Below are 23,716 nucleotides of genomic sequence, written 5' to 3'. Positions count from 1 at the left end.
TTTAAATATTCTGCCTTTCTAAGATTTTGCTAAAAATCCACCCAACCTTTTTGCAAAGGCCTGAAGTAAAACTTCACGCTCGCTTCGTAAAAGCGACGACTTTCTGCGTGAAAGCTGGGACTGTTCCTTTAAATGCAACCCCAATATGTCTGGGTATTTCAGCACATATGGGCCACCATGGTTAAACCCTACCCAGCTGGTCTGGCCGTTCTGCCGCGAAGCCTCCCGTCTTTGTTCGTGGCTAAAAGGGAGGGTGGTGAGAGACGGAGCAGGCTGTGAATCCTGCAAAGGCAGGCTGCAGGCAGAGCGGGAGGAGGTGACACACGCCGAGCCGGCAGCCCAGCTCGCCACGCCGGAGGGGACAGGGGGTCTTTGCGAGACATTCTTCATGGGGGAAACGATGTCCTTGGAAGTATGAACTCGAAGGGGCCTTTAAACCACCCGTGGGCACTTTGTTCTCTATTTTCTGCCCTTCTCTCCCTTCCCCCTCCCACCTTTTGTCATTTCTCAGGCTGGCTCTCACACAAGTCCCCTCTTCCCATCCCGTCCCCCGTGGGGACAGCCCTTTTCAGAGGCTTGCGTGGCACTCCTGCAAAGGCAGGGATGTGGGATGGAAAGGCTTTCAGGCAGGATTTTCCCTACCTGGGGGAGAGGTTTCCTTCCCTTTGGAGGCCCGGGCACTACCCCGCGGTGGCAGCTTCATACAGAAATGGTGGTGACGCTGTCGATTATCGGGGGGATCTGTGGAGCTGGAGGTGCGTGAGCTGCCTGCAGTGGTGGGTGGCTGCCGCCAGGCCAGGGCAGGGGCTCGTACCCTGGGGCAGGGGGGATGCTGGCAGGATGCTCTGGTGCTCAGCCCTCGCTGCCTGTGCGGCCAGGGAGAGGGGCTTTGCTTCGCTTTCTTTCTTCCTCATGTGCAGTCTAAGTACCTTCTTAATTTCATCTCATTATTTCCTGCCTAAATAATTCCCGTTTCTCCTGGGGACTGTATTTAAACCTTTGATCTTCTCTGAAGTCTCACAGTCCTGATCACATCCTTTCTATTTAAATGAATCAAATGCCTTTTTGACTCATGATTTATAAATTTGCCCACAGAGGAATAGAGGCAGCCCCGATACAGCACACCTCGAAATCACCCACCGTGTCTCTGGCCAGAGCCAGAGCGCCCTGGGCTGATCCAGAGCACCTCTGGCCGGACCTCCGTGCGGAATGACCTGTCTGTCTCCTCTGCCCGCTCCCTGCCGCATCTCATCCCTCCCTGCTTCCCTCCGCTCTGCCTGCTGACAAGCAGCGTTGCCTGGGCTCGGGCCCAGCCGGGGAATGGCCATCCCCAGGTCAGGAGAGGGTGAATGTGCCGGTGGTTGATGGATGCCGTCTCCTGGGAGGGGGACACAGCTGCCGTGCTGCACAGCCCTGTCTCCCCCTCGTCTCCTGGGGGTATCGCTGATGCAGAGCGCAGCTGGAGGGATGGAGAAGAGCGGCCGCGTAGGTACCGGTGTCCCAGATGCTGGCTCCGTGCTGGGATGTGCCTCGGCGCTGAGGCCGGCGGTGGAAGGGCTGGAGGACGGCGGGTGTTGCCAGAGACGGATGCGGCAAGGATGAACGTGTTGCTCCACCGCGCAGCAATGGAGAAGCCGGGGAGCGCGTTGTCCCTGAGCCCGGGGGATCGTGGCAGGGAGGGCTGAGCCAGGGCCATGGGTATGGAAGTACCCAGGAGATGCCCCTGCACCACGGGCTGTGGTGCCAGACCTCTCCTGCCTCTTTGCTGTGGTTGCTGGCCCCGCAAATGTTGTACAAGGCACAGGGACAGACCTCCTCCCCAAGCCCATTAGGGAAGCAGCTAATTAAGCTCTGCGGTGTCCCTGAGAGGTCGGTAGGAGATGTGCCAGCATCGCAGCCATCTCCCAGAGCTTGCACCGGCGCGGGAGCTCTGTGCTGTGCCCCAGGACAGGGAGGGCTGCCTTGCACCTCCTCGTTCGAATGTGCACTTATTCCTGATGCTTGTGGGGTGACACGGTGCCCAGTGCCCCAGGACAGACACCCTGATGTCCCCCACCTCAGCTGGGCTCAGGACGGAGGGGTCCTGGCTGGGATGCCCCAACACTCCCACCAGCCCTCGTCATGGCTCCAGCGAGGCCAGGCAGTGGGGAGAGAGCCTGTACAAATATTATTGTTATTATTACCCATAACTATATGCAGGCACTTAACGACCTTGGCATGGAGCATTTCCTGGGGATTCATGACCAGTTGGCGTTAATGGTCCTTAGCTGCACCTCGGGCCATCAGCTCCTCCCAGCCCATCGTTAATCCACAGGAAATGTCTCAGGCATCGATCCTCATTGCTTAATTAATAAATGCAACTTGCCTCCCCGCCTGAGATTTAGAGATACTCACTGCTGCTTTCCCCGCTGCTTTGAAGGTGACTTTTTTAGCACAGATCCCTCATGCCAGGAGGCCCTTGTGGGTTTTTGTTTCCTGGCATTCATCTGGGTGCGGGCTATGGCAGCAGGAAAGAGTTTGCTCTCCTGGGCGGGAGGGAAGGAACTGAACCGCTGCTGGGCTTGGGGTTTCTCCAGCTAATGTGGCACAGCACGAGGAGCACATCTTTCCCACGGAACACAAAGCCTTGATTACCTTCAGCCAAGTGCATCCAAGAGCCCGGGCAAGAAGCAGCGTGAGCCGGCATGGAAGAACATGGTAATTCTCCAAGGCCTTAGCAGGTTCTATAATAATCGATGTATTTTGCCCGTGAGTCACAATTCATCTCTAATCTTCCTCGGGGGAGGTGGGATTTGCTATCTTTAGTGCTCGCGACTGCCGCTTTCCCGGGCTGAGCATCCCGCTGAGCCTGGGCACTCGCTGCAGGGATGCTGACCTGGCAGCCGACGTGGAGACATGGCTGTGTTTAAATCCCGTTCCCTGTTTCTCTAGCCTTTACCACCGGTTGGCTTTGTGCAGTGGGTGCCGCAGTATAAATCACGTTAATTCCTGAGGTGCTTTTCCGCGGTAAGTCTGAAATTCCCATTTTGGTTCACTGGCTTGCCTGGCGAACTAAATTATTTTCATAGCCCCTTAAGGGCATATTGTCAGCCCAGACTTACTGCCGTTATACACCATATCTGAAACATTAATATCTCTTCTAAATATAGTGTATTGACAAGGTATCTGGTATAGTGTAAATCCTTGGGACATTTGATCCAGATCATTAAAACTGAGTGAAGGAAGGGAGGAATAGATCAAGTTACCTTGCCGCTCTTAATTCAAACAAGCGATGAATTATTCATTCCGCTATTAATTCTACAGTCCTCCTGCTTTTTATTTATTTCTCTATTTATTTATTTTTTTCCTCCCAGATAGACAGCTCCAAAAGGATGCTCGGGCGCCGGTGAGGGGAGATTTGCCTGCCGGAGGATGGGGTGCACGGGGGCAGGCTGCCTGGCAGCGCTGGCCGTGCTGTGCAGGGTTCTCGGGGATGCTCCCAGCAGAGGTAAGAGCCCAGTCCCAGCTCCCAGTGGGGACCCCGGGGCCGATGGGCGTCCGTGGTCCCCAGGTAGGAGAGGGCTGTTCGCGAGTGCTGCAGCGGCTCTGGGGTGCGAGCGGGTCCCAGCTCTCAGCCCATGCAAGGAGAGCAGCTCGCTCAGGCCGGGAGCCGCTCGGCTTGGCCTGGGGAAAGGAGCTGGGATCTGCAGTCACCGTGTGCGGCAGCAAGTGTGGGACGCCGCTCTGTGCTTGATTTTCTGCTTCACACTTATGTTACTGAAGATTGCAGGTAGGGGTTGTCCTGTTGTGGTGTACAGGTGCTTTGCTGAAGGGTTTGTTAACTTCTGGAGTTGCACATGCCTATATAAATATATGTATGTACACGCACACACGTATACATTTATATGTGAATGTGTGTATGTATGTGTATGTTGCTGTCCATGTAATAAACCCCTCCCCTTACCTGGATAAAACAACCCCCGGACCACAGGGCAGGGCAGACAACACAGTAACTGGGGGGCAAGGTGGGCCGGGTCAGCCCAGTAACCCGGCTAACGAGCAATACGCCTCCCCAAAACCGGCACGGCCTTTCTCACAAAAGGGCTGCGTCAGAAATCAAAACCCATCCCTGGCCTCGGTGTGGGTGCTCCTGAGGGGCAAGCGGCCCCCCCGCTGCCCGGTGCTGCCTGCTCACCCCACTGCCTGCACCCACCTGCCCTTCCTGGAGCACCCCAAGGCTCCCAGCCCTTAATCCATCGAGCTGCCTGCACCGTGGCCGCTCACCCCTCCCGTGGGCTTCCCTCTTGGATATTTATTTCAAAAATATTATTCCTTTAGTACCAGCCCCATATTACTTTATTGCCTATCCCCGGTAATTAGCAAGGCGATTTTAGATCTGGCCAGCTTTGCTGCTTGTGGAAAAACACACACACACTCCCCTCCCCTTACCCATTTGCTGTGGTGCTGCATCACATGCATCCGCAGGAGCCCCCCCCCCGCCTCGCCGGGAGGTCACTGCACCAACGAGCGTGATGAAAAGCAATGCGCGCTGGCTGCCTATTGATTTGCAATATACTTGGCCCAGATTGATGGCGGCGAGCGCCCAGCCTTGCTTGGGAACCCGCACATGTCCCCTGGAGGCTACACAGGGTCTGCGTCCCTCCCAGACATGATGTATGTGCCCGCTGTATCAGCCCCTTCACCCCAATCCTAATCAGACCCCGGGGCAGGTGGCAGCCACCCCCCACCCCACCCCCTTATTTTATAATAACCGTGTCTCAGTATAAAGATTTCATTAGAAAATCGATCCCTACATGCATAACTCATTGTTAAGCGCATCGAGCCCTTCACCCCTTTTTCTCCCAGCTTGAATTCACTGATACCGCCATTATATGGAGGGAGCATTGTCAGTGGGAGGCACAAAGCTGAAGGGCTGGGCAGCCGGGGCACCGGCAAGGCTGGAACCACCGAGCCTTTAAAACTCACTCCCTACTTTCTTTTTCCCAGCAAGAAACGGATGGGGATGCTGTGTCGTCACCGGCAAGACAAGCTCACGGGCGCGGACGAGCCCTGCTGCAGCCACGCCGCAGGGCAGCACAGGGGCGGTGGGAGGAGAAGGGGGATACGTGGAGGGATGAAAGGTGATGGGGGGCACACGTGTCCTCCGGGGAGAAGGGGTGGCTGAGCCCAGCGGAGCTCTGCAGGGCACTGGTGTTTTGATAGTGCCGGTGGTGGGATGGAGCCGGTGCTGTGCACCCCGTCTCCATCCTATTAGCCTTCCCCTGCAAAGGGGACATCACATCCACCGCTGTGTTCCCCCAGGCATCAAATGCGGGGGGGTGCTTTCAGCACCCTATGGCAATTTCTCCAGCCCCAACTTCCCGGGGCGGTACCCCTACGAGACGGAGTGCACGTGGCTGATCGTGGTGGCCGAGGGCTCCTCCGTCCTGCTCTCCTTCAGCCACTTCGAGCTGGAGTACCACGCCGCCTGCGCCTATGACTACCTCCAGGTCTACAACGGGGCTGCCCGGGACCAGGGCAACCTCCTGGGCACCTTCTGCGGCCGCAGCCCCCCGCCACCCTTCTCCTCCGCCTGGCACGTCATGGCCATCGTCTTCCGCTCCGACCGCCACGTGGCCAAGCGCGGCTTCGCCGCCGCCTACCGGAAAGGTAGCGGGGAGGGATGGCGGTGGCAGAGCATCCATCCATCCATCCATCCATCCTCCCCCACCATCCTCATCATCCATGCTTCCTCACAGATGCCTGCGGCGGGCAGCTGACGGGGCTGTCGGGGGAGATCACCAGCCCGCGCTACCCCGAGAGCTACCCCAACAACGCCGAGTGCCGCTGGAGCATCGGGGGGGGCAGCGGTGGCGGCCCCCTCACCCTGGTGTTCACCGACTTCCAGGTGGAAGGGGGCCAGGGCTGTGGCTTCGACTACGTGGCCCTTTTCGATGGCCCCACCACCGCCGCCCCCCGCCTGGGACGTTACTGCGGCAGCACCCGCCCGCCCCGCATCGTCTCCTCTGCCCCGCACCTCCTCATCCTCTTCAAGTCCGACTTCAACATCGGCGGCAGGGGCTTCAAGGCCCATTTCTACTCGGGTGCGGGGGAGTCGGGGTGGTGGGGCGGTGGGAAGGACGTGGGGACGGGTCCCCAAGGTGGTGGTGGTGGTGATGCTCTCCCTCCCGCAGCAGCAAGAGGAGATGATAGGGGAGGGGAGCCCTTTGGGGAGAGCTCCTGAGATGATGGTTTGAAGTGTAAACTCCCACGCAATGCAAACGGCATCCTTGTGGCTCTCCCAGGCCCCGGGTTGTCTTTCTCTTGAGCAAGAGCCACCCTTCTCCCTTGCTCATGTCATTCCCTGGCGATATGGGATTTCCCCATCTGCCCTTGTAGGACTTTTTGGCCACCTTGGGTGTTGCCATCTCCCCAAACTGATAGGTGTCCATCGGCCAAACACAAGGCTGGGGAGCAGTGTGGTGGAAGCCAGAGTGTGCTTTAGCAATAAAACAAGCGATCACTCATCCGCCAGCTCATCGGCACCCGGGGGCTTCATGTTTGCTTTCATTTTTTCCTTTCCCCTTTCTCCCTGAGCAGGCGAGTGCCAGGAGGTCTTCACCACCGTCAAAGGGAATCTCTCCAGCCCTCGGTACCCCAACTTCTACCCAAACAACCTCAAGTGCCAGTGGAGCATCCAGCTGCCCCCGGGCTACCGGATCAAGGTCTTTTTTTTGGACATGGAGCTGGAGGGCCGGAGCAGCCTTACGGGCGGCTGTGACTACGACCACTTGGCCGCCTTCGACGGCGGCACCGAGAACGGGTCCCTGCTGGGGCGGTGGTGCGGACGGGAGAGCCTGGCGCCCGTCACCTCCCGCAGCAACCAGTTGCTGCTGGTCCTCCACACCGACCGCAACACGGCCAAGAGGGGCTTCTCCATCGCCTACGTGGGAGGTAAGGTCTCGCTTGGGTGTTCCGCAATGCTTTACTTCCATCGGGACATGCCCGAGACCATGTGATTTCTGGAAGGACCGTGCGGTGAAGATACCTGTCTGCAGGAGCAGAGCACGTGGCTCTTTAGGGATGGGGTGGAGAAGACACGGCGGGTGAGCTCCAGCTCTCGCAGAGTGTGAGACGCACATGCTCCACGTCATGTTTAGTATTCAGGAGATGCTTTCCAGCTTCTCCTCCCCGCATCTCTGCCACTGCCATGCTCCTGCTTCTCCCTCAGGGCATGAAGCAGAGAAAACCCAGGGGGGGTTTTAGGGGACCAAAGCCCCAGGGGAGGTGACCAGCTCAAACATCACAACCCTATTCCCTGCTCCCCGGGATGCTCCGGACCCCCCAGCACACAGCTGAGCCAGCAAACATGAACCGCATCCTCTCCTCCACCGGCAGCAGCACCGGAGGGACGGGACCCCCGGGGCACAGTGCTCCCAAATCCACCTGGCCAACCCTGCCCGGCACGTCCCTGCCGCCGGCGTGCCCCGTGTCCCAGCCAGTGCATCCGCAGCTGGTGGGAGGAGTGGTGTGCAACCTTCCTCCTGTATTTGCCAGCCTTTGCACCTCAAAAGCCAGCAAATTTATGGCGTTCGTTGTATTTCAAGATAATTACATCTGAGCTGACCTGTGTGTCAGGGATGATTCAGACAGGGGCAGCCTCACCGGCGGGCTGGAGCTGGAGCGGGTCTGCTGGACTGGCGGCACAGGAGCTGGGGGTGGCTGGCCCTAGGTTTACGAGATTTTATCCCTCAGCAGCAAAATCGTTCTTCATTTCCAGTGTAGCAGAAGGGATTTGGGAGTATGTGGCTCTAGGAGTAAGAGATAGGATGGAGTTTTGTCCTGAGCCTCTGCAGCCTCTGGAGGGAGAAAGGTTGTACCGGCCATCTAGTAGGGCTTTAGTGTGTATAGCAGGTCTGTCCCTGTCCTTGTCCTGCTTATTTCTTACTGTTTTACAGCAGTGTGCAGGGAGAGAAATCTTGGCCTCACTGTGTCTGGTCATGGAGAAACCCCATTCCCGACGGAGGAGCTTGCAGACAGATAGATGGGATGCTAGCTGAAGAGCAGGGGGAAGCCCCATCATGGAGAGGGACGTGACTTCTCCCAGCTGCCTGAGGCTCCTGCATCCCCCGGTACACGCTGCCGGATGCGTGTTGGGGGAGGACAAAAGCTTGGACATGAAACCGAGCCTCCCTCCATAAAGCCAAGGCTGCCTGCTATGTTTGCCCAGCGATTCGGGCATCTGCTTGCAATTAGCAGCCTGCGTGGCACATCCAACCACCAGAACCCTGCCAGGAGAGCGGCTGCTCTCGTCGGGAGGCACCGGCCTCTCCCCGCCACCGGCTTCCTCGGGAGCCCTCGGTGGCAAAGGGGCACCTCAGCCTCCACGTCCACATCCACACTTCTTCAGCCATGCAAATACTTCCCTTTCGACCTCCACATCCACAGCTCTTCAGTCATGCAGATATTTTCCTTACGGGACCACGAAAGGGCATGGCTTGGGCTGGGCACATATGATTTATGGCCATTTGAATGAAAGCCTTCACGCCAGGAGAGAGGATCCATTTTCTCCTCCTCTTGATCTAATGCACTTTAGTTATTTGGTAAATCTTCTAATGGTTTTATAATGCACTAAGTGAAGCAAAGTGACACTATTTTTTCATACTGATTGTATTGCGTCTTACCGGTTTCATAAGGCCAACTTTCAGAGGGAGCTAGAATAATTCAATAATTCATACTGCCCAAGTGGTTGGTTCAAGCTGAGCAAGAATTAACTTCAAGAAGGGGGGCCTTCATCTCACCATCATGGGCAGCTCAACAGCAGCTCCCTCCATGCACTGTTCACCAGCTCCCCATCAAAAATAATGTTCTGGGGGCAGTGGAGGGCTGATGATGCTTGGGACAGGACCTGGGCTGGGCCATCCATCCCCAGGAGTCCGCCCTGGGGCTGGGGACCCAGCTCACCCTTCCCCAGGGGCCACGTGGCAGCCACGCAGCTGCATTGCTCCAGGGCGGGCAGACGTGGGGTCCCCCCGAGATGCGTCTTCTCCATTTCGTCGCTGTAAGAGTGTCTCTTGCAGGGGTGTCGTAGCGTGCGGGGGAGCTCTGTGCCCACGGCAAGCCATCAGCAAAGCTCTCGTGGTCTAATCCTGGGCAGCAACTCAAATGTTTCGCTGGCTTTGCAGTGATGGAGAGCGGCTGCTCTCACAGGGTAAATCGTTCCTTGCTTACAGCAGTGACAGCGTGATGGTGTTGGCTGTAATGGCACTCGGGTGTCACTCGGAGAGCTGGGAAGGAGGATGAGGCTCAAGAGGGTTGGTGGTAGGGTCTCTCCCTGGGGCAGAAAGCAGGGCAGTGCCTGGGAGCCATCCATGCCTGACCTGGGCACGGGACAGGGCTAAAATACTGATATTGCTTTCCGCATTTCGCATGTAGCTCCTTTTTTTCCTGAGAACTCATCACGTGAGTCCTACAGCAGCAAAGCCAGCTACTGTGAGATGCGTGGCGAACTCATGAGGCTGATGTCCCTGCTACTCCTGGCGTTATCAGTCGCCTGCTTCGTGTGTGATGGGGACAGCGAGCTTTGAAAATGGCTGTGGCTCTGCACTAGAGCTCCTGCAGCCACTGCAGCCTGGGGAAATCCCTTCCCGATGGATCTTTACGTGTACGTCGTTTTCTGTCCCGACAGTTGTGCCCATGAACGTCAGCTGCACCCGGACGGACTTCCACATCCAGATCCCTGTGCAGTCCCTGGCCCAGCTGGAGAGGAATAGGATTTATCTGGGGACCCCCTCCTGCGCAGCCCAGGTGGTTGGCAGGAACTTCAGAATACACACCAGGTTCGACACCTGCGGCACCGAATCCCAGGTAAGCAGTCAGCAAACCTTCCTTTAAAGCAAGCTGAGTAGATGGCTAGCCCCGTGCCAGTTGTACTGGTTGCAGAGAAGAATTCCCAGTCCCTCTCCCATCTTCCCAGTAGATGCTGGTCTGATTCGTGGCCAACTGCCCTCCAAACCCCTGTGAAAACGGGTTGCACAAAACCCCGATGAGCCACAACCCTTGTCTTGCAGAAACGCAACAACACATCCGTCATCATCAGCACCCTCTACATCGATTTTTCAGCGGGCGACCAGGAGGACATCCACCAGTACGAGGTGCAGTGTGAGCCGAAGAGGAAGGAAGCCTCGGTGACCCTCATCGCCGGCCCTCACCCCTCCAGGCTCAGCCAGGCAGAAAACCTGGTGGATGCCCAGCAGCAGGAGGGGGGAGCGACGGACGCCCGCGAAATCAAGAGCCAGGACACCAGCGACATCGTCTTCATCAGCATCTGCATCCTGGCTGGGCTCCTCATGGTCATCGCAGTGGTGGGGCTCGTGCTTCTGTAGGATGCTGCTCCCTGAATCTGCGATGCCAGCCCTGCTCGGGGTGCAAACACCCCCCCAAAACCCACCCTCACCCCAGGTTGAGCACTAACATAGCTGCTCAAATGGAGACACAGCTCCCAGGCCCCGAAACAGAGCCTGAACACAACCTCCACCTCCTCCCAGCGCCTGAAAAATCTGGGCAATAGGCAGCCGTTTCAACTTCCCAATTTGTTTTCCTCTGTCTCAATCTGTCCATTTGGCTCGGGAATGGAGTTCTTGCGCTTCCTAACTCTTCCCGCACCTGCTTCAATTTGTTTTCCCTCTGGTGGTGCTGCTTTCGGGAAAGTAACGTTGTTTGCTGATGGCTGCAAATCATCCTGTCAATTCTTTCTAGCTGAATTCTTGAAGGTACAAACCATCCCCAAATAGAGTGATATACCAAACAAATATTTTCCACGCTCCCGCCCGTGCTTGGGGGGGGTACTGTAGAGCTGTTATAGGTATCACCACTTAGCAAGTATAAATGTAGCACATGCAGATGCTTCTAGGAGGTGTTTCTGGATGTCCGCAGGTGATGTGATGAGACACATTTGCCGGGTGCCCTGGAGCTCCTCGTTTGATCTTCACATGTCATCTAACCCACCCGTTGCTCGCAGGACTCACCTGAGTGCTTCAGCCACCAGCAGCTGGAGGGAAAGAGAAAGATCTCTCTCCTCTGTGTTTTCCTCCTTTCCAGCATGCCTAGGTGTTCACCACTGTGAGCTCCCTACCGGCATTGCTCCCAGAGTCTGAAACCGTGGGCACGGAGGTTTCGGTAGCCTTTTAAAGATGGCCTCAGCAGGAGGGGCTGGCTCCCCAGGGCCTGACATCTTTTTTGTTGCTTCCCTCAGTGACACCAGACATCCACCCTTGGTCCTTGCAGAAGGTGAGCTCAGCAGCCAAGAGCATGAAAATAGGAGTCCTGTGGTCACCTGCATTTCCAGAAAACTTGGGTTCCTCCCCAAGAGCCCCAATGCTACTGACTGCTGGATGGCCAGATAACCCCCGCCTGCCTCTTGTGCCATACCAACGCAAAGGAAATTCCCTTCCAACATCACACAGGGGGTGGCTATCGCATAGCGGCCCGTGTTTGTCCTGGCATGAGTCGGATCCAGCGTATGGTGAAGCCAATATGAAATCTCGCTGCAGAAGCAGGGTGAATGCAGCCCTGGGAGCCTGGCGTAGGGGCCACCCACCCCAGCCTGTGTAAAACACACTGTGGTGCAGGGAGAGATCTTAAAATGTCCAAACGTGATCATTCAAGGGCAAAAAATTGAAGCTGAGGGCAGTGGTTAATCCAGGAGCCCTTTTTTTGGTAGCGCTACCTCCCAAGGGGAATCCATCCTAAGGAGGGCACCGGCTATTCCCGTGACAGCATCGCACCGCACAGCAAACTCCTCTTGCTGCTGAATCCACCGGCGGGATTTTTGGCAGGGGCCGACAGGACAGTCCCGTAGGTGAAAGGTTTTCCTGACTGACGTCCTGCTTCCCATGCCCGCTGGGACAGGTCTGTACCTGCTGCTGAGCATCAGAGGAAGCAGCAGTAAAGGAAAAGGATGATGATCAAGCGGCTTTTCCTCCTGGTTTGCACCAGCCCGTGGATGCCCAAGAGGGTGTCAGGGGAGGGAAGAAGGCACAAATCTGCACATGCCTCCTAACGAGGAGCCTTCGTTATCGGAGCCTGGATTGATTCGGTGTTTGTTGGTGCAACACGTTGGCAAATGCGAGATTTCTGAGTGAAATATTTGCCAGCACTGTTAAGCTCCATTAAGGCAACGTTTTGAGAGTGTGTTGTGTACATAGACGGGAAACAAGGCCAGACCCCCCCTGCTGCCTGCAAAACCTTGCTGCCAGTTAATTGCTGGGTATATAACTGTCAGCTTGAGACGATAGCTACAAGATTTGACAACTGAAGAAACTTAAAGATATAATTAACCTTCCTGGCAGCCCAGATTTTGCTGAAACAGGTGAACGCTGCAGCCGCTCGTGCCTGGCAGGGAGCCTGCAGCACCCAGCAGCATCCAGCCCCTCGCCCGCAGGACGGGCCCCTCCTCCCCCCGCCAGAGCCTCCGGCACCCTGCGATTTGCAGGGAAAAAGGCTTTTCTGGGTAGCTGTTGGTGTTGCGCTCAAATAAGGAGTTGGACCTGGTCGCAGAGTCCAACAGCAAAATGGACCGCTGTTGCACTCGCCCCAGGGAGGGTTTCCAGCTCCGGCTTCGGTTCGAAGCTGCCCGAGCATCCCTGGGTGCAGCGCTCGCCTGCGTGCATCCCTGCGGATGCAGGGCTGGCACCGTGGGAGCAGCTCCGCTCCCCCGAGCCAAGGGGGTCCCCAGCACCCCCAGCCTCCCCAGGGCGTTTTCCAGGGGCTCACAGCCAGGATTAATGTGACTTGAAGGCTTACAAAAGCCCTTTGCCGGCTTGTTCCTGGACGTGTTCACAGCTGCATCTGTGGCTGCTGCCAGCAGTGAGCCACTCCAGCTGGTCATCCCCCTCAGAGCAAGGAAAGCCTCCAGTGCTCGCCGAGCACTGGTCCTCCTTGGCCTCTAATCACAGTCCGGCATGGCTCAGCCTCTTGTTTTCTCCTTTAGGTTTTGGCAACCAGCCTCTCCCTGCCCCACAGGATTCTGCTCACTGACATCCCCTGTTAACCCACCTCTTCCCTGATATACAGGGCTCTCCCTTCCTATTCCAAATTTGACACCCTGGGAAGATGCTTCTGCAAAAAAATGGGGGGTGTCACCACCAGCGCTGGCTGGGAGTCCTCTGTGCTTTCAGATACTCGATACCACTGAGCTTAAGGACCCAATGAGTGCCATGCCGGCAGCGTGGGACAAAGGGAGCATCATGGGGACAGAGATAATGCTTGAGGCCCCCACTGTGCTCCCAGCTTGGTGGCCAGGATGTGGGAGCACCACCTCTCCCCAGTTAATCCCCAGCAGGATTGGTTTCCAGCCAAAATAGCAATAGCCAAAAGGCTCATGACACACCCCTGCGCTGCCGATGATAACCCCCTCCGGATTTCCAGCCCAAACGTGCTCCCAGCTGGTTTATCCTGCTTCCCTCTGCACCCCCAGCTCCCCAAATCACCCGGTAGCTTCCTCAGCTCCTTCCCCCCCACCATATGGGGGTGTCCCCCTCCCCAGCACCCCTTTCCCAGGGACCGCAGGCAGCCCGGGAGCGAGATGCTGCTGGCTGAGACGTGCTCGCAAAGCGCAACAGCCCCAGCATCCCACACCGGTGCACAGAAAGACCTGGCAGCACCGATGGCACATCTCCATCCCCGTCCCCCTCACACCCGGGGACAAAAGCTCCTTGTAGCCGTCACCCTCCCAGCCTTGGGCGACCTTTCCGCCATCAGCGGGGCTCTGTGCACAGGGTGCTTCGTGCTCGCCCAGCTCCCGAGCTTGATGGGGAGAGGTTGTACTCTCCCCTCCAGGGCTGGGGCTCACCGGCCCTTTCCCATGGCACGGCCGGCCCCTGTCCGCAGCCGGGTGTGACAGGGACACCCCGCATGGAGCGGAGCTCGGGGAGGCACTGGCTCATTTGTCGCCAGGATAAGCAAGGTGATGTAAAATGTGTGGGAGCTGCAGAGAGAGCTAATGGAAAGGGGCCAGGAGGAGAAAGGAGAGGTGTAACCAGGGGCTGGGGCTATTCTGGCCTTGCAAATTAATTCTAATAAGAAATCTGTGTTCATCTGATCTTCTCCACCATGCAACCAAAGCTCCCCAGGAATGGATCAAGGGACATCTCTGTGGCCCAGAGGGCTTCCCTGCCATCACTCATGCTGCTGCTAAGCGTGGCCGTGGCATGGACCAGAGTGGCACCCACAGCAGTTCTCCTTCAGCAAGCACGTCCGTCCTCATCCCTGCGGGTTAAGACCCCAGCAGCACGGGAGGTTGCATGGGGACAGCTGGGAGGGGAGAAGATCCCGGTGAGCGGGTGCAAAGTCCCCTGGCTGGGCACTGCCCTGCCTGGGGATGGAGCCCAGCAGGGGAGGGGGACGGTGCAAGCCCACAGCCTGGAGAGAGGGACTGCCTGGGTCATTTTGTGAAATAAACCCTTTTTCTCATGTAAAAGCCGCTCAGATGCGTTGCAAACAGATGACAGGAATCCATCACCAGCGCTCCTTCCCTCCACCATGCCTATAGTCCTCACGCATTGGGCCTCAGTTTCCCTCCTTAGCATTTTCCCGGTGCTTCCCGAGCAGGCGGGGAGAGCGGTGGACGTAGGCAGCGCTCCTGTTACTCATCTGATTATTTATTTAGAGCCTGATGATTTGATTGCGCCGGGCTGAATGCAGCCACCCTATTTCCTGGCTTTGCTTATGGACGTGGAGTGGCGTCTCTCTGGAGCAGACAAAGGCTTTGTTGCTGTGCGGGAGGGAGAGCCTCTGTTATCTCTCTGCAGAACCTCTGCATGCGAATCTGGTTGGTGAAAATCGTAGATCATAGAAAACAGGATAGGAAGAGCCCCCAGGAGATCGGTTGGCTTATTCATGTCCCTCCCTTGGGGAATTACTCCGACCAGAGACAAGCTGGGCTAAAATATCCTAAAAATCCCAGCCATGCTCTCTGTGTTTTCTCTATTTACCGGGAAGGTTTTCCTAACGTGTCACACTGGTGGGATGTGCTGATGGGGGATGCGCTGATGGGCGCTGTGCTTTTGTGCTGCTGCATTGGACAAGTGCAACGATGGTGGAAGTGCCCCAAAATGGGCACTGCTGCTGGCACGGGACCCTGCTCCCCCTGCCCAGAGGCACAGGGCCAGCCCTGGGGTGCTGGGCAGGACTGGGCATCCCACTGATGCTTCCAGCAGGCACATGGTGTCATGATCCACAACACGAGGGTCTGGTAGCCTCGGAAAATCCCATTGCACCCGAGGCAACCCCATTCAGGTGCAGCTGGTCATGCCGTGAGCAGCCCCAAGGAGCCTGAGGGTGGGAGGGCTCTGCTGAGGATGGAAACTCAACACAGCTGAACCCAGCCTTGCTCAAAATCTCTCTGATGCCCCCAAAGCCATGGGCAGGCAGGTAGGGCACCGTGGGGCTGGGAAGGAGTGTGGTGCAGGCAGGGTGCCAGTTTGCCTGTACTGGCATCGCTGGTGTCCAGTTTTCTGGAGCTATCTGGTGCGAGGGAGGCAAGAGGTCAAGCAGCATCGCAGCTGGGTGAGCTCCGGGGATCGCTCGGGGCTGGGTGACCCTTCGGTGGCCGTGCTGGGTGACCCTTCGGTGGCCGTGCTGGAGCCCTCCAGGGACACTGGTCTGTCCCTCCAGCGCAGGGTAGAGCTCGGGGGCTCTCCGGTTGCTCGTGCACGGCTGCCTGGCTGCACACACTGTCGGGCTGCTGGTGTGGGGAGAGGGACAGGACCCCTCTGGCTGCGGTGCTGTAATTAAGAAGCGGGTGCTTGACTTGTCACACGAGCTCAGCACACCAGGTCTGGCCCTGCTCCTGCAGGCAGATGGCTGCCACCGGTCAGGGGCTGCAAACCCAGCCCTGGGGGTCACCGTGCGGGAGCTGGCTGTTTGAGGGGCTTCTCCTTTCCAAAGCAACGCTTTGGCTGTGACAGGTAGCTTGGGTCCCTCTCCTTCCAGGAATGCTTTAAAAACCCCAGGTTTCCATGCTTGGAAAAAACAAAAGATGTCCCGATGCTTTCTTAAGCAGAAGCATCGCATGCTCTGCTCGCTTGAGGTTTATGTGGCCCAAGGGGTGCGGTGAGGTTCTGCTGACTCATGTATTTCTCTGAAAATGAAAATAAAACAGCTAGCGTGTTACTTTGGTGGCTGCAGAAAGAAAGAGAAAAGCTTCCTGAGCACCAGCTGGGTGCTCACCCTGTACCAGGCAACTACCCTTTGGTGGTTTATTCTATGTAATACTCAGTAAAGCTTTCTGCGGTGACACTAGTGGTGCCCGGGGTGGGAAGGGGAGCTGGGACCGGGGTCGGCCCCGCTGCCGTGGGGTGCGTGCTCTCGCTGTGGGTGCTGGCGGTCCCCAAGCTCACGCTGGCTGGGGCACTCCACTCGCTCCAGAAGCCGTTCCCCTCTGCGCTCTTGCAACGAACCATCAGGACGTAGGTAGTGTCCGGCCTCACGTCATAGATGTGGTAGCTGGTCTGCTCCCCCACGTCAGGCTCGTGCTGAGAAAGAGGAGGGGAAATGTATTTCAACAACTCTCACAGCTCTCCTCTGGTGGTTTCTTCCCTCTCCCCCTATTCCTCTGCTCAGAGGGTTATTTGTGTATTTTCAGCTTTTATACTCGAGTCCCACAGTCTGGGACCAGGGTGCAGAGAACTGGCATGCTTGTGACGCCCAGGGAGCCAGTGCTGGAGCTGAACCCCATGTCTCTGAGCAGCGCTGGTGGTGTGCAGCATTGCACCCCCTCCATGGGCACAAAACCTGCTGCTTCGGTGAATAGTTTGGGGGTCTTTTCCTTCTTCCTACGCGTACCCCATGGCTGGGAGCATGCCCTGTGTCCTCCATCCTCCCTGAAATCCCCCAGCTCCAAAAGCAGTGGTGTGAAGACCTGGGAAGCGGCTGATCGTGGTACCTGCCAGCGGAGAACTACTTGCAAGTTCCTTGCTCCCCATGCAGGACACGTGTGACGTGGCTCCGGACACCGAGGTTAGTACCACCGGCAGCCCTGGCGTGAGCGTGCCCCTCGGCAGTGTTTCCCAGCCAGCCCGAGTCCCATGCCGGAGCATGGCTGGGGACCACCTAGCTGGGAAGTCCCGCTCCCATCCTGCTTTGGCTCTTTGCCTTATTTTTCCCTTTCCCCAGGAATGCCAGGGATGAGGCCGGCTGGGTTCCCCTAATCCATTCTCCTGGCTCAAACCTGTATCCTCTCCTCAAATGGGCCTTTATGGTTAATTTAATACCGACTGGCCCCGGAGTGATGCAAGGGCAGTTTGTGGGCTTGCACCAGGCGCAGCTTTGCTGCTCCTCAGAGTAGTTTTCTCAGGGGTTTGATGTTTAAGGCTGGAAGACCACCAGCCACTTTTGCCACTGAGCCGGTCGCAGCTCCTCAGGACCTTGGCATGGACTGGTCGGTGGTTGTTGCACCGAGAGGGGGTACGCGCAGGGAAGGACAGAGGACTCACCACCCACACGCTGCTGCCCACCTCCCGGTACCGCAGCTGGAACAGCAGTGGGAAGTAGGAGGGCGCGATGCCCGGCGGGTACTGCCAGTCCACCGACAGGTAGGTGCCCCCACCGCTGGCCGTCACGCCCCGGGGGGGGTCCGTCTTGGCTGCTCCGTTTGGGAGAACAAAACCACAGGGTCGGCATCAGGTGTGGGCAGCAAGGGGCTCCTCGGCAGCTTCGCCCAAGCTGCCGGTGATGGATGGAGGACAGGGGTTTGTGTCGGGGAGGGAGACCCCCCACCCAGCCCACGCCGTTAGGTGCCACCGGCTTCACACGCCTGCTCCCCCTCTTCCCTCCCAGCACAGTGATGGACTCACCGATGTCCCCCGTGTTCACCACCAGCCTCTCGGACACCCAGCCCTCTGCCTCCACCCAGATCTCATACGTCAGGTAGAGGCAGAAGTTTTCCCGGCTGAAGTAGCAGGAGTTGGGGCCGGCGGTGACGTAGTCTTTGCACTCTTCCACTTCTGGGGCTCCCCTGCACCCCAAGGAGGTGGTGAGGATGCCGGCAGCCCCCTCCCTCAGCATGCCCTGGGGCCAGTTGGTGCCCCCAACCTCCCAAAACCACAGCGGGTACAAGGCGAGCGGCCCCATGGAGGTGGTGCTGCTCTGCTCCCCAGCACGAAGCCACCCCCGCAGCCTCTCCTTCTATTTGTAGGTGGAAAAAACAACTTGGCAAATGCCTCTCCGAGCCCCGTTACAGGGACGGGGTGAGCCATGGCATTTCGGTACCCCCTGATGCACGGGTGAGAAGGGAAAACACCCCGCACACCATGGGTTGAGCCACGCCATCCCTCCCCTCGGCTGCTCCCACTCACAGCGGCTGGTGTTTCACAGTCAGGATAAGGTTTCCAGGCCTTCCAGGACTTACCTCATCCTGTACCAGAGGCGGAGGGAGGTGTTGGCCGGGGGTCCGTCCCGCAGGGGCCAGCGGCACCACATATGCTTGGGGTAGAGCAGGATGCAGCTCACACCCGGGTGGCCGGGCACCCCTGCGGGGACAGAGAAGGGGGAACCATCAGCCCCCTCCATAGCGCCGCGTTATGGTGCCTGAGCGCGGGGTGGGTGACAGCCCTTGCCGGGTCCCAGTCCTGCACCCTGGAGACAAGGCGGGTGTCTGCCTAAATGGAGATGGGTCTGGGATGGAGCACGTTCCCTCGTCTCCCCACGTCTCTCAGCGTCCTGCGCCGGTCAGGGCAAGGAGCCCCCGCAGACTGGGATGCAGCAAGGTGCTTATTGGTCCCAGTTGCCCAGGCTACCTGGCCATCCTCTGCACCCACTGGGAGAAGGCAGGCATAACTGGTTTGGAGCTGGTTGGCATATTGGTGTGAGCAGCAGGGTTGGCCACCAGCAGCCTGGGAAATGGTCTCCCTCTTTCCCCTGTCCCTGTGATGAGGACCATAACATCTGCAAAAGGGGCAGATTGGGACAGAAACCGCGTCGGCTGTCTCAGTGAAACCTGCCGGGGAGTGCAAAAGCCTCTGGGCTGCAGAACTGGGACTTGTTTTGGCTCCTGAAAGGGGCTTATTTGTTTCTAGGTCTGGAGGAAGCATCAATGTGTTCCTACACCGGAGCATATAAAAGCCAAAGCACAAGTAGGATTCCAAGTACTTTTCTGCTCTGGCTGAGCCCACGGTTTGGGCAGGTCGCTTTTGCTTGCATCCGAGTATGTAAAATGGCAAAGTAGCTTTGGAGAGCTGGGACAGGGCAGCAGTGGAAAGCCCTGAAGTTATTTTCTTAAGCCATGTGGCTTTCAGACCTTGCTCCTGGGATTCTTTCCTTCCCCATCAGTGACTCACACTCAGCCTTTGACCACCCAGTCTCCTACAGGATCCCTGCATGGACTGAAGTCCCGTGATGCAGATCAGCGATAAGGGAAACAGGACCCTCCAACCCCTTTGGCCTCAGCCGCAAGCAAAGACCCCCTCCCCGGCAAACCAAAGCCCCGCTCCGCAGGGAAGCGGCTAACCCTGCCTCTTCGGATGGGCAATGCCAGCCTGCCGCGGGGACATCTCTACCTTGGGGATCCGGGTACCCGCTGGAGACCCCAGCCGTGGCAGCACAGATGAGGAGGCAGTAGTCAAGCAGCCCTGCCATCTGGGAAAACATAATGGATCAAGCATATGGACAATTAAAAATGCAATGACGGCATTTACCGGGAGTTATTTTCCCAGCTTATTTTGAACAGCGATCGCTCCCATTTCCCGGCCATCGTGGCCCCAGGGACAGCGAGGTCCTCCTCCCCGCTCGTGGGGGTTTTGGCGTGCAGAGGCTGAACGGGGAACTTGCTCCGTGATGGATGGGAGAATTTACAGCTGGATTTTTGAGCTTACGACCGTGCCTCTGCAGCAGATTCATGGGGTGTGGATTTGACCCTGCCTCCCCTCTCCGGCTGGCTCTGCCCATTGCAGCCCTCCTCCTCCTCCATCCATCCAGGACAGGAGTGGGGTGTTTGCAATGTGAAAATTTCAGCTTAGGCAAAATATTGGCCACAGCAGAAATGGTTTTGGCTTCTGGGGTTTTTTTGCCATTGGGGCTAGCTGTGCTAGAGGAACAGCGTTTGTCCATTATAGGAGCACCCTTTATAGGGAGATAACTGCTTGCTATATAATAATATATAATTAGCAAGAATTATCCCATAATCTAGTCTAATTGACAGAGACTGTGAATGTTGTTCAGTGGACTGCCAGCAGAAGAATTGGAGCATCATTAATTGCAGTGTAACCCTGGCACTGACTTCCCTTTTTTTGCATCCTGTGGCATGTCAGAGTCCCTTTGTGCCTCAGTTTCCCCTCCTGTGAGATGCCAGTTCATCCACCTGAACGGAGGGATTTATCCTGCAATATCAGCACTTGTGCAGAGGGGTATTTAAACAAATGTAGGAGGGCTCTCCAGCCCTTGTGGTATCCTCCACAACATGATCTCTGCTATGGGAGGCCTCACTCCTTAGCATTCAAAATACTTTAAAAGTGCCACAGCCATTTAAAGCAGCAAGGGAGATTCAGTGCTCCTGGTGCTGTGCACTGCATGGAGGAGCAAAGGTTTGTTGGCTGCAGCCAGACATGCTGGGGAACTCCCCAACATGTTCCCCTCCCTCTACCTCTTCTTTTCTGCTTTCTTCCACCCTTCTTCTGCTCTAGCCCCTAATTTCTGCTCTGTGTTATGCTCCTGCCCCGTGGTGTGCTAACATACCTTGGGAGGAAAGGAGGAAAGTTCCTGGAGTCTCCTTCAAATGATCAGAGCTCCAAAAGATATCTGTGGCTGCTCCTTGCCTTAATGTCTCTCAATCCAGGGCCAGCCTAGCAAACCCTTCATATTACAGTGATGCCAGGGAAGCAAATGAGATCTAAAAGTTTGGGTTCTTTGTGGAGAAACCTTTGAAGAGCCTCTTAAAAGATGAAAAATGGTGAGCTGCTGCGCACTCTCTTTTTCGAAGGACAGGGAGGGTCTTGTCTACTCCTGTCTTCTTTCGCCCAAGTAATTTGCAGCAGGACAAAGCTCTCCTGAGCTGTGCCTGCTGACGGGGAATGGAGCAAGCTGTCGCCTGGTGCCTTCCGAAACTTGCTCTTCAGAAGCCAGCTCTGGCAGGGGTGAATTCCCCTTCCATTCATCCGTCCTGGTGCTGCCCCGAGCCCACCCTGTATTCCCTAAGCACCAGCAGCACGGGCAGGGGAGAAGAGCAGATGTCACTCACCTCCAGAAAGTGCTTCCCTCCTCTCTTTGCTGGGTGCAGCAGGTCTCTCTAGGTCTGTTGGCTTTATCTACTCTTTTGCTGAAAGAAATCTGTGGGCTGGGCTTAATCATCGGGTAAGAAAAGGGAAAAAAGAAGAACCTTTTCTCCAGATTGGGTGCCTCCTTCATTTGATGTTTCCCCTGTAAAAAGGGAACCAGCTGTTTCAAAGAAGGCACCATGCCAGAGAAACCTAGCACAAGGGAGCCACCGCTCAGCCCTTTCATCCTCCCTTTTAATCTAAAAGGGTTTCCCCAGGGTGAAGACAGGAGCTTGTGGAGAGTCCCTGCCTTCATAACGTGTCTTACCAGTACCCTGTGGCTGGTCTGCACCGCGCTGTAGCTACCAAGGAAAATTGGAGAAGAAAGAGCAGAATTTAGGAGAATGTATGCCTGGGCCAGTGAGGCCAAACTTTAGGATGTGTTAGGGAGCCCTTCTTCCCCCAGCCCAACATGTAACCCATGTGGCAGGGGAACCCAAGCTGGTGAGGGTCCTGCAGGACTCCCTGTAAGTGGGTTTGCTGCAAGCAAACTATAGCAGATCAGATGCTTCAGAGCCAGGCCAGCCTCGGGTGCAGGTGCCTGTGCCCTTCCAGACCTTCTGTTTCAAGGGATTTCCAGAGGTCACACGAGCTACAGCTAGTGCAGAACGGCTCCCAGCACTGGGAACCGGCCATCCCTGGCCTCCTGCTTTATCCACGAGCCGCACGGCCCCAGTCTCCCCACCGGCTGCATCGCCCAGGGGAGGGAAGGAAGAACTGAGGAGCAGCAAACTGGTTCAGTAGGTAACCTAAAGCATAAATAACTGCAGTTGTGCAGGTGAGATATTGCTCAAAGGCAGGGGGGGATCTTTATAGAGTAAAAACTTGATTACTGTCAGGTATTAAGTATCCTGTTGTCACATTCGGCATAACCCTTTGGGAAAAATGAAGCACTTTTTGACCTATTGCTTTTTCATCTCTGTTTTTGTCTTCCTTCCCCACCTTCCTTTCTGTTTTTTTCCTTAAAGCATTTCCTTGTTCTCTGCATTCCTCCCATCCTGTGGGTCTTGAGTCCCACCCTCGGGAACCTTTTCCAGTTCCTCCAGACAGTCAGTTTTATGCAAAGCTGAGTCTGTGAATGGCTTTAACATCAAGTTGCAAGAGCTGGACCCAGAGCTATACGCTTAGGTCCCTTCAAAAACAAGTGGGGCAAAAATGTATGAGGAAATTTATAGGAGAGTTTTCTCCTTGTGTGCAGTAACTCTGCATCCCTGAAGTTAATTTCCAAATGAAAAATACTTGGCATGTATTGAGAATGAAGTAAGAAAAATCTCTGCAATGCATGCCCTAAAGAGCTGAAGGTATCCAAAATAGATTAAAAAAAAAAAAAAAAAATCTCTCTTCCCTGAAGGCTCCTCAGAAAAGGAAGGTGTCAGGGACCAGGAGAGGGCATGGAAAAAAGTCACCTGGAAGAGATGGGCCCGGCAGAGCTTTGCTTAAACCCTGAAACAGTCTGATGGCATAGGACAGACTGAGCTTGTAGTTTGTGTGGAACAGAAGAGCTCACATGCATCTCTAAGTTGTTCCATGCTATCTGCGGACTTGGGGAGGCGCTGGCTGTCCCACGCTAACGTTTGGACAGCCTGTAAGGTTATGGCAAACGGATCTCAGACGGGCCTGCTGACAGCAGCTGGTATCTCTTTTGGCTTGCACCACTTCAAAAGGGATGCACAAAGGAAGAGATGCGGTCAGGTTGTAGTTTTGCTTTTTTTCTAAATACACCTTGAGGACAAGGCTGGCATTCCCCACCATCTTCCCATTCCTCCACACATTACGAAGAACTCAGGGGTACTCTGGACCATGGCAGGTCCTTGTTTATATCTATGTTGGTGTTGCTTTTAAATTTTACAGTGCTGTGTCATGAATGGCATCCCTTCCACAGGACTGTTTACTAATAAGAGAGGAAAGAATCATCCACATCACTTTCCCTTCTCTCAGTTGGTTCCCAGGGCTAAACTGTAAAAACAAAAGTGGATCTCGCTAAGTTGCTATTTTCAGAGTAGACCAGCCATCGCTACAGAGCAGTTCACTTTCAGACAGCAGTTTTCCTCAGTTGTTACCCGCACTGTGCATCACAAACAAGTTTGGTGACTCCTAGACCTGTCTTGCAAACCAATGCACAGCATGGTATAAACTGGCTGTGTGTTCAGGTAAGCCAAAGTTGTCTGACTGTATCTGATCTGTGTAGAAAACTTGTCTGGCTTGGCTTTCATTAGAACAAAGTTCCTCATTTTCAGGATTTTTGCTTCTCACACATTACCTAAATAGAGAAAACACGGCCCAGCAGCAGAAAGCTGAAAATAAATACTGCTGGTCTTGGCATTGCAATTCTGGAAACAAAAGCTAGGTTTTCTTTCATCCTGAGCCCCTTCCATGACAGTCCAAGATACATGGATTCAATTAACAGCTGTGCAGTTTGAAGTTATTTA

The 23,716-nt window shown here is 56.0% G+C and overlaps 1 protein-coding gene across 3 annotated transcripts; it reads left to right on the top strand.

Annotated features, from left to right (window-relative positions):
- The first annotated feature begins 1,276 nt into the window (after positions 1 to 1,276).
- On the top strand, positions 1,277 to 12,183 carry CDCP2 (CUB domain containing protein 2). 3 transcript variants are annotated; one of them, XM_052800915.1, is made up of 7 exons: positions 1,277 to 2,697; positions 3,354 to 3,487; positions 5,302 to 5,649; positions 5,739 to 6,083; positions 6,580 to 6,933; positions 9,668 to 9,846; positions 10,050 to 12,183. In XM_052800915.1, the coding sequence occupies exons 2-7, from the start codon at positions 3,412 to 3,414 to the stop codon at positions 10,362 to 10,364; spliced, it is 1,617 nt and encodes a 538-aa protein (XP_052656875.1). In that variant the 5' UTR covers positions 1,277 to 2,697; positions 3,354 to 3,411; the 3' UTR covers positions 10,365 to 12,183. The 3 variants fall into 3 exon arrangements, with proteins under 3 accessions (XP_052656875.1, XP_052656876.1, XP_052656873.1); XM_052800916.1 differs by lacking the exon at positions 1,277 to 2,697 and adding an exon at positions 2,708 to 3,006; XM_052800913.1 differs by lacking the exon at positions 1,277 to 2,697 and adding an exon at positions 4,987 to 5,120 and having other exon boundaries at positions 3,403 to 3,487.
- The last annotated feature ends 11,533 nt before the right edge of the window (positions 12,184 to 23,716 follow it).

The sequence above is a fragment of the Harpia harpyja genome, chromosome 11 (assembly GCF_026419915.1).
Source record: "Harpia harpyja isolate bHarHar1 chromosome 11, bHarHar1 primary haplotype, whole genome shotgun sequence".
In the NCBI taxonomy this organism is placed as follows: domain Eukaryota; kingdom Metazoa; phylum Chordata; class Aves; order Accipitriformes; family Accipitridae; genus Harpia; species Harpia harpyja.
The sequence above is the reverse complement of the archived record's forward strand: the minus strand, read 5'-3'. Positions and strand labels throughout refer to the sequence as shown.

Coding starts and splice junctions, on each gene's coding strand:
- CDCP2 (XM_052800913.1), top strand. CDS start 4,997: ATGGGGATGCTGTGTCGTCACCGGCAAGACAAGCTCACGGGCGCGGAC. Junction 6,934..9,667: donor CTCCATCGCCTACGTGGGAG/GTAAGGTCTCGC, acceptor CTGTCCCGACAG/TTGTGCCCATGAACGTCAGC. Junction 9,847..10,049: donor CCTGCGGCACCGAATCCCAG/GTAAGCAGTCAG, acceptor CTTGTCTTGCAG/AAACGCAACAACACATCCGT.